Below are 12,632 nucleotides of genomic sequence, written 5' to 3' on the forward strand. Positions count from 1 at the left end.
GGGGTGCCTGGGTGTCCTGGAAGCCACTAGGAGCAGGAGTGGGGATCAGGAGGGGAAGCAGTGAAGCACACGGGAGACACCAATGCAAGAAGCAGCGCTGGTTGTTTATTGCAGCCCATGTGGCCTGGGGCCCAGCAGTGCCCTCCACCCTGTGTGCAGCCCCTCTGGTGCTGGCCCTGGGGTCAGTCACTGCTGCATACATTTGTGCTTCAGAAGCTCGGTGGAATTCTTCCAGGGGACTTCAAGGATCTCAAAGTCACAGCGCAGCTTCTGTGGAGACGGCATGGGAGACAAGGAGGGCTGAGCCCGCCCCAGCCTCCTCCCAGCACCCAGCCCTCTGCCTGCCACCACGCTCGGGGGCAGAGATGGGCATTCCTTGGCTTGAGCGACATGGACATGGAGTCAGGTGGCCAGAGCTAGATCCAGCTCCCAGATGTTTCCAGCCAACTCCCAGCCCTGGGGAAGCCCCAGCCTCGCCTCCCTGGGCCACACACAGGCCTGGAGGTTGAGTCACCAAGGCTGGGCAGGTTCAGCCAGGCCTCCGCCTGGCCAGCCAGACCAGCTCAGGGTGGCCAAGCTGAGGGGCCTCAGGCTCCGCACAGGGCCCGGGCATGGGACATCACTCTTACCTCCTGCTCCACCCCTGTGGCCAGGGGGCAGGTGGTGAGGTCCATGTGGTCTCCGGAGACCCTGGTCTTCCGGCATGCTGTGCTCTCCAAGTCCATGGTCAGGTAGTACTTGACACCAGCCACCAGCTGGGGACAATGGCAGGCAAGTGAGGGGCATCGAAGCCTTCCTCCCACCAGCCTCTCCCACTGCCCTAGGTCTCGTGCAGGGTTCTGACCTGGGACCCAGGGAAATGGGGCAGAGGCCTGATTCCTACGGGACACTGAGACCCACCTGGGACCACCTTGCTGAAGCCAAGGCAGACAAAAGGGAGATGTCACGGGGCCCTATCCTTCTCCCTGTCTTGGCATTTGGCAGAAACCAGGCAAAGTGAGGCAACTCCTTGGACAGGGTTGGATCCTGTCTTTTTTTGAAATTTAGGTATTTGGTTTTTCATAAATTTTTGGAATTCACTTGGAGTTTGTTATTGTTTGTTGTCTTTTGTTTTTGGCTTTTTGAGACAGGGTCTCCCTCCAGGCTGGCCTTGAATTTACTATACAGTCACAGCTGTCCTCAAACTCGACCCTTCTGCCTCAGCTTCCCCAGTGCTGAGATTAAAAGCCTTTGCCAAGACAACTAGCTTCATTCACATGGCTTTTTAAAATTTGTTATTTATTTATGTCGCAGAGTGGCCTGGTAGGGCTCCAGAGCCTAGAGAGGCAGAGCACTTGCCTAGCTCGTCCAAGACTTGAGGATGAATTCCAACAAGCCCCCTACAAAGGGACTGTATGAAAATATGGGGTGCTCTTTCGGCTCTGGGCAGAACCCCCCTGGGCTCTGGAACCCCACCTGGCCACTCTGCCCTGCTCCCCAGCTCTCCGCACCTGTCTCTCCGCCTTGATGATGTTGGTGTCACGGAAGTAGTAGGCGCTGTTGCTGCCACTGTTGAAGGTGGTCACCGCTGTCTGTGCCATCCTCTGCACCTGCGGGTCGTTGATGGACAGGTTCTTGCGTTCTCCAGTCCTGCGGTCCCGCGGCTGGGCGCGGGCATCCGGAGACAGCGCCAGGAGGCAGATTGCGAGCAGAGACAGGCCCATCGCCAGAGTCAGCTGCTGACGAGCCATGGCGGCAGCTGTCGGTGCGGAGCCTCTGCCCTGAGCAGCTTTTAAGGGCTCAGCAGCCCCGCCCTCCGCCTCAGTCCGCCTGCCCCGCCCCCAGATCCAGCGAGCTGGAATGAGCTGGTGGCGAACAGACCCTAGGACACCTGCAAGCGGGATGCCACTCCTCTGTTGTCCACAGATAGAGAGGTCAGCGACGCCGCCCCCCAACTAGTGCTACCATAGGAACAGTAGACGGGACATTTGTGCAGTGTGCACTGTCACCAGCATCTGTGGCTGAGCTCTCATCGCTATTATTTCCGTTTCCTCCTCTGAAAAATGGGTATTGTGAGGATTCAACGACCTGACCCAGCAGAGAGCTTAGAAGAGGGCCAGTGCTATATAAGCAACAAGTAAGAAGGCAACGTTACTGAGCCAAGCTGTTTAACTCACAGCCAGCAAAAATGGGAATTAGTAAGGTTTCCTTCCTATGGGGAAGGGGCAACCAGTATTCTCATACAGTGCCCTTGGTGCTGGAGTCCAACCCTGCCTTGGGCGTGCAAGGCAGGTGCTCTGCCACTGATCTACACACCCTGCGTCAGCTATGCAGCGCTTCCTAAAGACCAAGTGATGTATCTGGAGTGGTGGCTCATGCTTCTAATCTCATCGCTCAGGAGGCTGAAGCAAGAGGATCTTGAGTTCCTCCTTACAGAGGAGGAAAGAGCTCAGAACTGATTTGCCCAAGGACAGGAGCTGGAATCTAGTTAATGAAGATCTTATCCTTTGAGCCTTGGCAATCTAAGTCGAATCTGTGCCAAAAGATGACAACTGGCAGGAAGGAGAGCTTGTCATACCCGCTTCCACCTTACTGACCCAGTGCCTGGATAAGTCCTTCAACCTCCCACAGCCTCATTGTCCTCATCTGGAAAAAGAAGATAACAGTCCTTACATTATCCTGCCAGGTGTGGTGGTACACCTCACCTCATCCCAGCACTCAGGAGGCTGAGGCAGGAGGACTGCTGTGAATTCGAGACCAGCCTGGGCTACATAGTGAGTTCCAGGTCAGTCTCAACTACATAGCGAGACCCTGTCTCAAAAAAACGAAACAAAAAAAAGTGGTAGCTCTTATTTTGATGACTATTATAAGTAGGCATCCAGCATATCCCTGTCCCCATTTCTAGACCTCTTAGAATTCCAAGGCCACAAGGAAGTGGTTTCTCAGATCAGAGCATGGTTGCTGCCCAGTCAGCACCACCTGTCTTCTCAATCCCTTCAGCCAGCTATGAAAAACAAATTGCCCCCTCCCTGGGATTCCAGAGACTGGTTACAAGTTTGTTAGGGGCTCAGGTGTCTGTCTTAAAGGGACAGGCTCCATTTTGTGGGCAAGAGGCCCAGGCTTGGCTTGATGATCAGGCCATGGCCAGGCAGGGACCCTAAATTGAGGGAACCTGGGTGGAGGTAGAGTAAGTGGCACCTGTTCTCCCCAGGGGAGAGGTAGCAGAGACAGCCTCAACCAGCCAAGGAACATCTTCTGGCTCTCCCAGCTCGGCTCTTCTGTTATGGAGCCCAGTCACTGCCACAGCTCCCTCAGTAACTAGCCAAGGTCCCAGATGTCACCCACCAACAGATCCCCAGTTCACTGGTACCTACCCTGCCTATCACAACTTGGTGCCGATGCTGCTAAGTCTTTGGCTCCACAATCCAGCAGTTTCCAAGGACTTCTCACCCACTAGTCACTTCTCACAAGAATCAAGATTGTTTACAGGTCTGAAGTCCCACACTTGGTGTCTTGGAAAGAAAGGGAGGGGGCAAGGGAAAGTAGCAATCAGTGGGCTCCTGGCCTATGCCAGGGCTGGGCAAGAGCTTCACAATGTTCTCTCATCCACATAGTGGGCTGCAGAGAAGTTTTCTACTTGCAAGCAGGAAACAGGAAGGGGCTGAGGGAAAGGGGTGAAGTGGGCCTGGAGTGGTGACAGCAAGTGTCCCGGGGTGTGAGCCTGAGGTTGCTCCACACATACAGAGGTCTTCTGTAGGATGTAGGGAACAAATACCACCCAAGACACTTTTCTACCCTGCCTGGTAGCCACCCAGGTGCTGCGGAAGGTGCACAGTGAGTGCTTTTGGCTGTCAGCCTTCTAAGTAACCCCTCCCTGCAGGGACCGAGGCTCTCTCTCTGCCATCTCTCTGGCCCTTGACCAATGGAGAGGGGTGGGGTTCCCAGAACTGGGTCTCCTCTGGAGCACAGCCTACAGCCTGGACTCCATCCTGTAGGGACCAGTATGGCTTCCAGAGAAAGCACTGGACTGAGCATGGGCTTGTGAATGGCCATCCTCACAAGACACCGCCACAGCTTCCAGTTTTGCCAACACCCAACCCAGGTCGCCTGCAGCCTGGCCAAATGGGTCTTCCTGACCAGGATGGGCCTTCAACATCCCTGGCCCCTGGGATCAGGCCCTACAGGGCCTCTTGCTGCCCTAGAGCCTTCTTCCTTGAGCCTTTAGTCAGATAGAGGATCCCTTCCCTGAAAGTACACCTGTGGCCAACAGTGATCCCTGAAGGAGTTCTCCTAAGTGCCAGGGACTTTTTGTTTAGCAGCTGGTTGAAGCTTCACAGACCCACACTGGCTAACAGGAGGAGACAGAAGCTCTGAGCAGTGAAGCAACTTGCTCCATCTAGATCACTGTGAGGCCAGATTGGCTCTCCCAGGGTACCATTGGTCAAGGGCCAGAGAGATGGCAGAGAGAGCCTCGGTCCCTGCAGAGAGGGGGTAACCTAGAAGACCAACAGCCAAAAGCACCCACTATGTGCCTTCCACAGCACATGGGTGGTTACCAGGCAGGGCAGGAAAGTGTCTTGGATGGTATCTGTCCCCTACTTCCTTTCCAGGGGCAACAGGTAGAAACCATGAAGACGCTGGGTACATGAATTGGGTTCACCCTAAATTCCAAGCTGGATCTGAACACTCATGACCAGAGTGGCTGAGGAGTCAAGCTCTGGCTGGGTGAGGTGGGGGTGCTCTGGGTGAGTAATTGCTGACTTTCAGGCCCACCCATGTCCCCAGGCAATGGGTGACCAGGCCCAATCTGATGGGCCCTGTGTTGATGCTAAGACCCTGGCTCCTACCCCTCCACACCAAGATTGCCTTCTCCTCTGGCATGCCAGGTCTTGGTTCCTCTGGCCTGCTGACCAGGTAAGGGCAGGGCCTCTGAGAGGTCATTTTATCACATCACACATTTTAGATGGCCTTTATCTCCTGCTGCCTCAGGACTGATCCAGGAACATGTGTGGGACGGAATAGGGAGCCCAGTTAAGAATCTGTTGTCTGTCAACTCTTCATGGGCATTGCCAGGCTCCAGAGGAGAGGGGAGACAAAGTCCCTGAGTGAACCAGGGAAAGACAGATGATGAAGAAACAGGGCAGACAGAAATAAGGTCCACCAGGGACCCACCGTCAAGTCCAGTAAAACCGGTGTGAGCTGGAACCACAGGAAGGGCTTTGAGGAGGAAGAAGGGTCTCCATCACCTCACAGCATACAGGCAATAATCTGGCAGTGTCAGGACTGAAGTGTGGGAAGACTGTGGCCCTACCAAGCCCCCACCTAAATACATCAGACCTGTGTGACGGCATCATGGCAGAAAGGTTGAGGCTGAGTGTGCCTGGACCCATCCAGGAAATCAGACACAGAGTATGGCCCGGAACTCCAGGGAAGCCCTCTCTCCACCTCAGTCCAGGCTACAGACACCGGAGCAACCTCCCAGGAAGCAGCAGGAGCCACACCTGGGCCCTACTGTAGCCACAGGAACTCTCTCAGGGTGAAGGACACACATTGCCCAGAGCCAGCTTAACTGAGCGCTTATCTCTACTGATGTAACACAGCATTAAATTTATCCCTCCAGTGCTCCATCCTGGCTCTTTTTCCTTCTATTTTCCTGAGATATAGCCAATACACAGAAAATGAAACAGAAGATAATCTACAGTACGCCCTCAGGAGATGCAGGATGGAGCACCTATGCGTTTAGTGTTAAGATCTCCGATGGCCGGTGTTGCCGTGGCTTCTCATCGAGGAGGTGGCAGTGGCAGGCAACCTAGCTAGGCACCAGTGGGCTTCCGGAGGATCGCAAGCACTGGAAGCGAAGGAATCCGGCATGAATTAAGGATTGAACCCAGGGCCTTCACACTGAGCTACATCCCCAGTCTTATTTATTTGCTCTTCATAAAGGTTGACCTTTTTTAAAATTTAAAATTTTATTAGTACATGTTTATAGTACATAATGATTATATTCACCATGGGGAGTTGGCACATGTACATGACAAGTCTTAATTTTTACTTCTTTTCTTCCCTCCCCTCATCATTTTTATTTTTTGAGGCTGGGTCTTCATAAATGGTTAAGTTGCCTCTTTGCTCAAATTTTTGATCCTCCTGCCTCGGCCTCCCAAAGTGCTGGGGCACACCCACCTGATTTCCAAATTTTAACATCTATCTAATTCACAGAGGGGTCAATTATGTTTCATTAGGTCTATAGCAAGTCCCCCCCACTTTTTTTTCTTTGAGACAGGGTTTCACTTTGTAGTGCAGGCTGGCCTTCAGCTCACTATGCAGCCCAGGCTGGCCTCCAACTCGAGACAACCCCATGCCTCAGCCTCCCAAGTACTGGGATTACAGGTGTGTGCCACCAGGCCTGGCAAGAACCAAGCTTTTATATTTCTTCACAACTGCTCTGAGGATGCCCAGCCCACAACACTTGCTATTTTGAGTAGCAAGGATGTAAACTACTTTAGGAGAGTGGTTCTCAAGGTTGTCAGCATATCAGAATTACTCAGGGAGCTGTTAAATTTAGGATACTTGGGCCTCACCCCCCCAACCAGATAAATCAGAATCTTGGAGGTGTGGAGGCCAGGTAAAAACTTCCCAAGTTGGCCGGGTGTAGTGCCAAATGCCTGTAATCCCAGCACTTGGAAGGCTAAGGTGGGAAGATTGCGACAAGTTCAAGTTCAGCCTGGAATACATACCAAGACCCTGTCTAAAGACAAACAAAACAAAACCCAACCTCACCTCATGAGGTGAGTCTGATGTACCATAAAGACTCAGAACCACTGGTGTGGGATCTGGGGCTAGGCAGCTATGGATCTGAATCCTAGCACTTCCACTTAGCATTTATGTGATCTTGGGCAAGTTATAAAAATGATTTGGTCTCTCCTTGCCATATTTTCCTCATCTAAAAAATAGGTGCAAGTAATCCTTGGCTTGTAAAGTGATCTGAGAATACTATGAGATGCGTGTATGAAACCTGTATGCATGAAGGCCAAAACTGGGGAGTTGGTCAGGACTGGGAAGGCCGGTGCTGGGGATTTTGAGAAGCTAGTGAAGGTGAATTGGCAGCGAGGCCCTTCACCTGCTACAGCTCCCATCTGTGTGCTTCTGCCCACAGCGAGCAGCCGGCCGGCGTGGAAGAGTGGCAGTGAGCCACTCGGGAAAGGAGCGGACCAGCTCTGAGAATAGCCTGATCATCCTGTTGCAGGGCCTTCAGGGCCAGGTGACCACCGTGGACCTACGGGATGAGAGTGTGGCCACGGACACATTGACAACGTCGATGCTTTCATGAACATCCGCCTGGCCAAGGTCACCTACACGGACCGTCAGGGGCACCAGGCTGAGCTAGATGACCTCTTCGTAACGGGCCAAAATGTCTGTTATGTCCACATCCCAGATGACATGAACATCACTGCCACCACTGAGCAACAGCTGCAGATCATCCATTGAGTGAGAAACTTTGACAGCAAGGGCCAAGGCCGGCAGGAGTTTCCTGCCAAAAACTATAAGTGAGGCTATGGCCTCAGCAAGTTCTAGCACCAACTCAGGTTCCTTCCCTGTTCTGAGCCAACGCTTGCTATCCCTCCCTGCCTGGAACCTGGTATCGGACAGACACCACTTGCCACAGCTGCCTTTCACAGGGTTCCACATCCTGGACTCACCCTGGGACCCAGAATCCTATCTGCCTGTGGCCTTGAGGTCGGTGACAATCCCCCTTTTTGATCATTTGTACCCAAATATGATTTACTGATTTAGGAAATATGTCAGGTAGTTTTCAGCTCTCTCTCAGTAAGGGTTATTAAATATGCTTGGCCTGACTCATCCCTAAAAAAAAAGAATATGAAACAGACTATACATGTTCTGTTTATCAAATGATTTCAAAGTCAATGACTATATTTCTACCCCACAGGTCAAGAATGGGAAATGTGCCCAGTGTGGTTGTGCATGCTTGTAACCCCAGCACTCAAGAGGCTGAGGCAGGAGGATCACTGTGAGTTCAAGACCAGCCTGGGCTACACAGTGAGTTCCAGGTTAGTCTTGACTACATAGTGAGACCCTGTTACAAAAAAAACAAAACAAAACAAGCAAAAAAATAACAACAAAAAAGGGAAATGCCACTTCCACCTCCAAGCCCTTGTATAATCATACTTTCATCCTCTTCCCCAAAGATGGTCACTGTTGATATTATTTTTACTGCTCACTTTTACAACAACCATTTCCATGGTTTTCATTTTAGTTTCATCACTTATGCAGAACTAACTAAGCAAAAACTTACTTTTTGCTTCCCATACGGAGACTGAAGCCAGGGCCTCAGTGCTTTCCTGCAGGCACTCTCTCACAGCTCTACCACAGAGCTCCATCCCTGGCACAATAATTTCTTAATTTTACAGAGGTGGAAACACATCATTTTATGTTTTTCATAATTTGCTCAGTATTGTTTGAGATTCACTAGTTGTATATGGCTCCCAGGGTACTCCCCATGCCACCCTTAGGCTGCTGGCCCCAGCCTGACTCTGCCAACATCCAGGGCTCCAAACGCATATGGTTACTGTGTCCTGTCCCCGGCATGGGTATGCACTGGTGTCTCTGAGGAACCCTCTGGGCATGGCACCTGGGGCACCAGCCTGGGTGTTTGGGGTCTGGTACATATCTCCAGGTCACGTCCCTGGGGTGGACCCCTGCTCTGTTCACCTGGCCTTCTGGGTAGCTAGCCGGTGGGTGATGGTGGTTTCCATAATACTTCCGTGGTGTCTAGATCTACCTGACTGTGCGTGTGCACATGGGAGACTTGGGATTGCAACCACAAATGCCAGTGGCAAAAATGTCGCAACTCTGTTTCCCTTAGAGGATGTTAAAGCAAACCTATCCCTCCTCTGAGAATCCTCCCTCTGTGGGCAGCAGATCTGAGCTTACTCACTTGGGCAAGCACCTGCAGGGGCCTTGCCTGGGACAAGGCATGGGAGAGTCCCCCTGGTGCGTGGGCCACAGTGAGGACATGAGAAGCACTGCCCTGGCCTCGTGGCCTCCTGGCCCCAGGGAGCTGCAGGACAGGTGCTGGGCTTTGGGCCACATGCAGGCTTGGGAAGGGGGGTGTGGGTGGGAGATCGGTGTCCTTGGGGTGAGCCAAGCTGAACCCCACAGCTGAACCCCAAGCTGCTCCTCACCGCCGAGAACAGCAGGGCACATGTTCCCCGCAGAGCGCTCACAGACACTATCCTAGGCCAGGCAGGGGACATCATCCTTCTCATGCCAGTCTCCCACTGCCTCCCTACCACAGACCCTGTTGGGAGCTCTGGCTGTTTGGGGCTCTGGAGGTTTGTGCTTCCGTGGTGTGATGCTGGGCTGTTTGGCCTGCTGGGCAGACAGCAGAAGCTGCCCTGGGGGTGCCTGGGTGTCCTGGAAGCCACTAGGAGCAGGAGTGGGGATCAGGAGGGGAAGCAGTGAAGCACACGGGAGACACCAATGCAAGAAGCAGCGCTGGTTGTTTATTGCAGCCCATGTGGCCTGGGGCCCAGCAGTGCCCTCCACCCTGTGTGCAGCCCCTCTGGTGCTGGCCCTGGGGTCAGTCACTGCTGCATACATTTGTGCTTCAGAAGCTCGGTGGAATTCTTCCAGGGGACTTCAAGGATCTCAAAGTCACAGCGCAGCTTCTGTGGAGACGGCATGGGAGACAAGGAGGGCTGAGCCCGCCCCAGCCTCCTCCCAGCACCCAGCCCTCTGCCTGCCACCACGCTCGGGGGCAGAGATGGGCATTCCTTGGCTTGAGCGACATGGACATGGAGTCAGGTGGCCAGAGCTAGATCCAGCTCCCAGATGTTTCCAGCCAACTCCCAGCCCTGGGGAAGCCCCGGCCTCACCTCCCTGGGCCACACACAGGCCTGGAGGTTGAGTCACCAAGGCTGGGCAGGTTCAGCCAGGCCTCCGCCTGGCCAGCCAGACCAGCTCAGGGTGGCCAAGCTGAGGGGCCTCAGGCTCCGCACAGGGCCCGGGCATGGGACATCACTCTTACCTCCTGCTCCACCCCTGTGGCCAGGGGGCAGGTGGTGAGGTCCATGTGGTCTCCGGAGACCCTGGTCTTCCGGCATGCTGTGCTCTCCAAGTCCATGGTCAGGTAGTACTTGACACCAGCCACCAGCTGGGGACAATGGCAGGCAAGTGAGGGGCGTCGAAGCCTTCCTCCCACCAGCCTCTCCCACTGCCCTGGGGCTCGTGCAGGGTTCTGACCTGGGACCCAGGGAAACAGGGCAGAGGCCTGATTCCCACGGGACACTGAGACCCACCTGGGACCACCACTCTAAAGCCACAGCAGCTTTAGGGTGTAGTTCAGTAGGTAGATCGCTTGCTTTCTTTGCATGAGGCCCGAGTTCTTCCCCAACATGCAGCCAGGGCAGACACAAGGTAGGTATCATTGGCCCTTTGCCTCCCCTCCAGTTCCACCTGTTAAGGACTAAGGGGAAATAAATGAATTAGCTTTAGGATAGTAGGTTAAGATCCCTTTTTTTTAAATTAGCTATTTTGTGGTTGGGTCCTGTCTCTCTTCAATAATCATTTTGCTCACAGTGTATTTTGGTCTTCATTCAGGTTTTAAAACTTCCTATATGAGCCAAGTGTGGTGGCACATGCCTATAACTCCAGCACCAGCAGGCTAAGGGAAGAGAATCACTGCAAGTTTGAGGCTAGCCTGAGCTACATAGTGAGACCCTGCCTCAAAAAAAAAAAAAAAAAAAAAAAAATATGAAAAGTGCTGACAGCTCTTTTCCCAATCTTCTGGCAACTGGGCAGCATCTCTTGGCTTGGCCCTCTGGATTTTTCTATACCTTGAGGGTGTACCTCCCACCTGAGCAGAGGAAGCTGCTACTGCCTCTGTAGTAGCTGGCCAAGGCCACCTGCTGTGGTCACTGGTGCCCCTTCCATCACGGGCCATTGACACTACTCAGACCCAGCCTCACTGAACTCTCATCCCTACTGATGACAGTGTAGCATCCAACTTATTTTGTAACTGTTTTATCCTCTTATTTTCAGTTTTCCTTTTACCAGGTAAGGGCACAGAATATACTTTTTTTTTTTTCTTTTGCAGTATTGGGGGTTGGGCCCAGGGTCTCTCACACATATTAGGCAAATGCTCACCCTCTGAGCTACATGTTCAGCCCTCTGTTTAATGTAACAAAAATTAGTCAATCCCTATATTACCATTCCACAGGCTAAGAACTGCTAGGTGCGGTGGTGTACTCCTATAATCCCAACTACTAGAATCTGAGGTAGGATTGCAAATTTGAGGTCAGCTTTGGTGATTTACCAAGACCCTGTCTCAAAATAAAATTGAAAAGGGTTTAAATGTAGCTCACTGGAATAATGCCCTGGGTTACTGGCAAAAAGGAAAAATGGAAAAGCCAGCCCCAAACTCTTCCATTATCATACTCTTCTCTTCTCCAAAGATAATCACTATTGACACATTTTCCTTACTATGGGTTTTTGGTGCTGGTGCTTGAAATCAGGTCCCTACACATGATAAGCACATGCCCTATCACTGAGCTATACCCCTAGGGTCTACTTGGTTTTTTGTTTTTTCATTTTTTTGAGACAGGGTCTCAGTAGATCCAGGTTGGCCTTGAATTTAAGTGATCCTTCTGCCTCAGCCTCCTGTGCTGGGACTATAGGCATGTGCCACCATGCTCAGCTATGTTGACTCTTTTTTTTTTTTTTTTTGAAACAAGATCTCACTATGTAGTTTAGGCTGGCCTTGGACTCAAAGCAATCCTCCTGCCTCAGCTCCCAAGTTCTGGGATTACAGGTGTGTGCCACTATGCCAGGCTTGCTTTTTATAAGCTTTTAGTAAACACTTCCTTCCTTTTCTAACTTTACCATCTATGCACATATCCCTAAGAATGAATTTATTTAAAATGACTGGATCTTGTGTCTTGCTACATTTACTCAGTATGTTTTGAGATTTATTGTTCTAGGGCCCGGGATTTAGCTCAGTCACTGTACCTGCCTTGCAAGCACAAGGTCTCGAGTTTGATCCCCAGTACCACCAAAAAAACCAAAAAAACAAACAAAAACCCAGATAGATTTGTTCTAGCTGTTATCCAACTGCGACTGTTTTGTTTTGTTTTTTTTTTCCTTTTCTTTTCAATCGAACTCAGGACCTTTTGCTTGCAAGGCTGGCAGCAGCACCACTGAGCGAAATCCCTGCCCTTCTGTTTTAATTACTTTATCTACTGTAGTACTAAGAACCGTAAGAGCTGTGCCCAGTCCAGGATTTTAGACAACGCAGCTGTGCACATCTGTGTAGGTCCTGCCACAGATGTTCATGAGTTTCTGAGGCAATCGGAGAAGGGAACTGCTAGCTCATGGGGTGTGTCAGTTTTGCAAAGTTAACACTCAACTGTTTTTACAAGCAATTTATACTCCCACCAATTGGATATCAGTTCCTGTTGCTACATCTGCTCAATACTTGCCATTGTCTAACATTTTTGTCAATTGGGTGGTGTTGGTGGCAATTTGTTCCCCTAATTACTAATAAAATTAAATCTTTTCAAATGCCCTTTTCAGGTATTTTTAACAATTTTCCTATTGTGTTGTCTGCCTTTTTCTTTTTTTTTTTTTTTTTTTTTTTT

The 12,632-nt window shown here is 51.5% G+C and overlaps 2 protein-coding genes and 1 pseudogene across 2 annotated transcripts; 1 reads left to right on the forward strand and 2 right to left on the reverse strand.

Moving 5' to 3' along the window:
- Positions 1-71: 71 nt before the first annotated feature.
- On the reverse strand, positions 72-1,804 carry Cst6 (cystatin E/M). Its single transcript, XM_010635926.3, has 3 exons — positions 1,491-1,804; positions 630-755; positions 72-270 (listed from the first exon to the last, which is right to left on the reverse strand). Exons 1-3 carry the CDS (start codon positions 1,728-1,730, stop codon positions 187-189), a joined length of 450 nt encoding a protein of 149 aa, XP_010634228.1. The 5' UTR covers positions 1,731-1,804; the 3' UTR covers positions 72-186.
- Positions 1,729-7,527, forward strand: LOC104870496 (annotated as a pseudogene).
- Positions 7,528-9,464: 1,937 nt separating this feature from the next.
- LOC104870334 (cystatin-M-like) lies at positions 9,465-10,715 on the reverse strand. Its single transcript, XM_010635927.3, has 3 exons — positions 10,296-10,715; positions 10,025-10,150; positions 9,465-9,665 (listed from the first exon to the last, which is right to left on the reverse strand). The coding sequence occupies exons 1-3, from the start codon at positions 10,422-10,424 to the stop codon at positions 9,582-9,584; spliced, it is 339 nt and encodes a 112-aa protein (XP_010634229.1). The 5' UTR covers positions 10,425-10,715; the 3' UTR covers positions 9,465-9,581.
- Between the last annotated feature and the right edge of the window lie 1,917 nt (positions 10,716-12,632).

Source organism: Fukomys damarensis, unplaced genomic scaffold (assembly GCF_012274545.1).
Source record: "Fukomys damarensis isolate Sample0158 unplaced genomic scaffold, DMR_v1.0_HiC HiC_scaffold_27, whole genome shotgun sequence".
NCBI classification, from domain to species: Eukaryota; Metazoa; Chordata; class Mammalia; order Rodentia; family Bathyergidae; genus Fukomys; species Fukomys damarensis.

What these genes read in the sequence shown, in the direction of transcription:
- LOC104870334 (XM_010635927.3), bottom strand. Translation starts at nt 10,424, where the DNA reads ATGATACCTACCTTGTGTCTGCCCTGGCTGCATGTTGGGGAAGAACTC. An exon ending in CTTTAGAGTGGTGGTCCCAG is followed by an intron (nt 10,151 to 10,295) that starts GTGGGTCTCAGT and finishes CATTGTCCCCAG; the next exon opens with CTGGTGGCTGGTGTCAAGTA. An exon ending in CCACAGGGGTGGAGCAGGAG is followed by an intron (nt 9,666 to 10,024) that starts GTAAGAGTGATG and finishes CCGTCTCCACAG; the next exon opens with AAGCTGCGCTGTGACTTTGA.
- Cst6 (XM_010635926.3), bottom strand. Translation starts at nt 1,730, where the DNA reads ATGGCTCGTCAGCAGCTGACTCTGGCGATGGGCCTGTCTCTGCTCGCA. An exon ending in TCATCAAGGCGGAGAGACAG is followed by an intron (nt 756 to 1,490) that starts GTGCGGAGAGCT and finishes CATTGTCCCCAG; the next exon opens with CTGGTGGCTGGTGTCAAGTA. An exon ending in CCACAGGGGTGGAGCAGGAG is followed by an intron (nt 271 to 629) that starts GTAAGAGTGATG and finishes CCGTCTCCACAG; the next exon opens with AAGCTGCGCTGTGACTTTGA.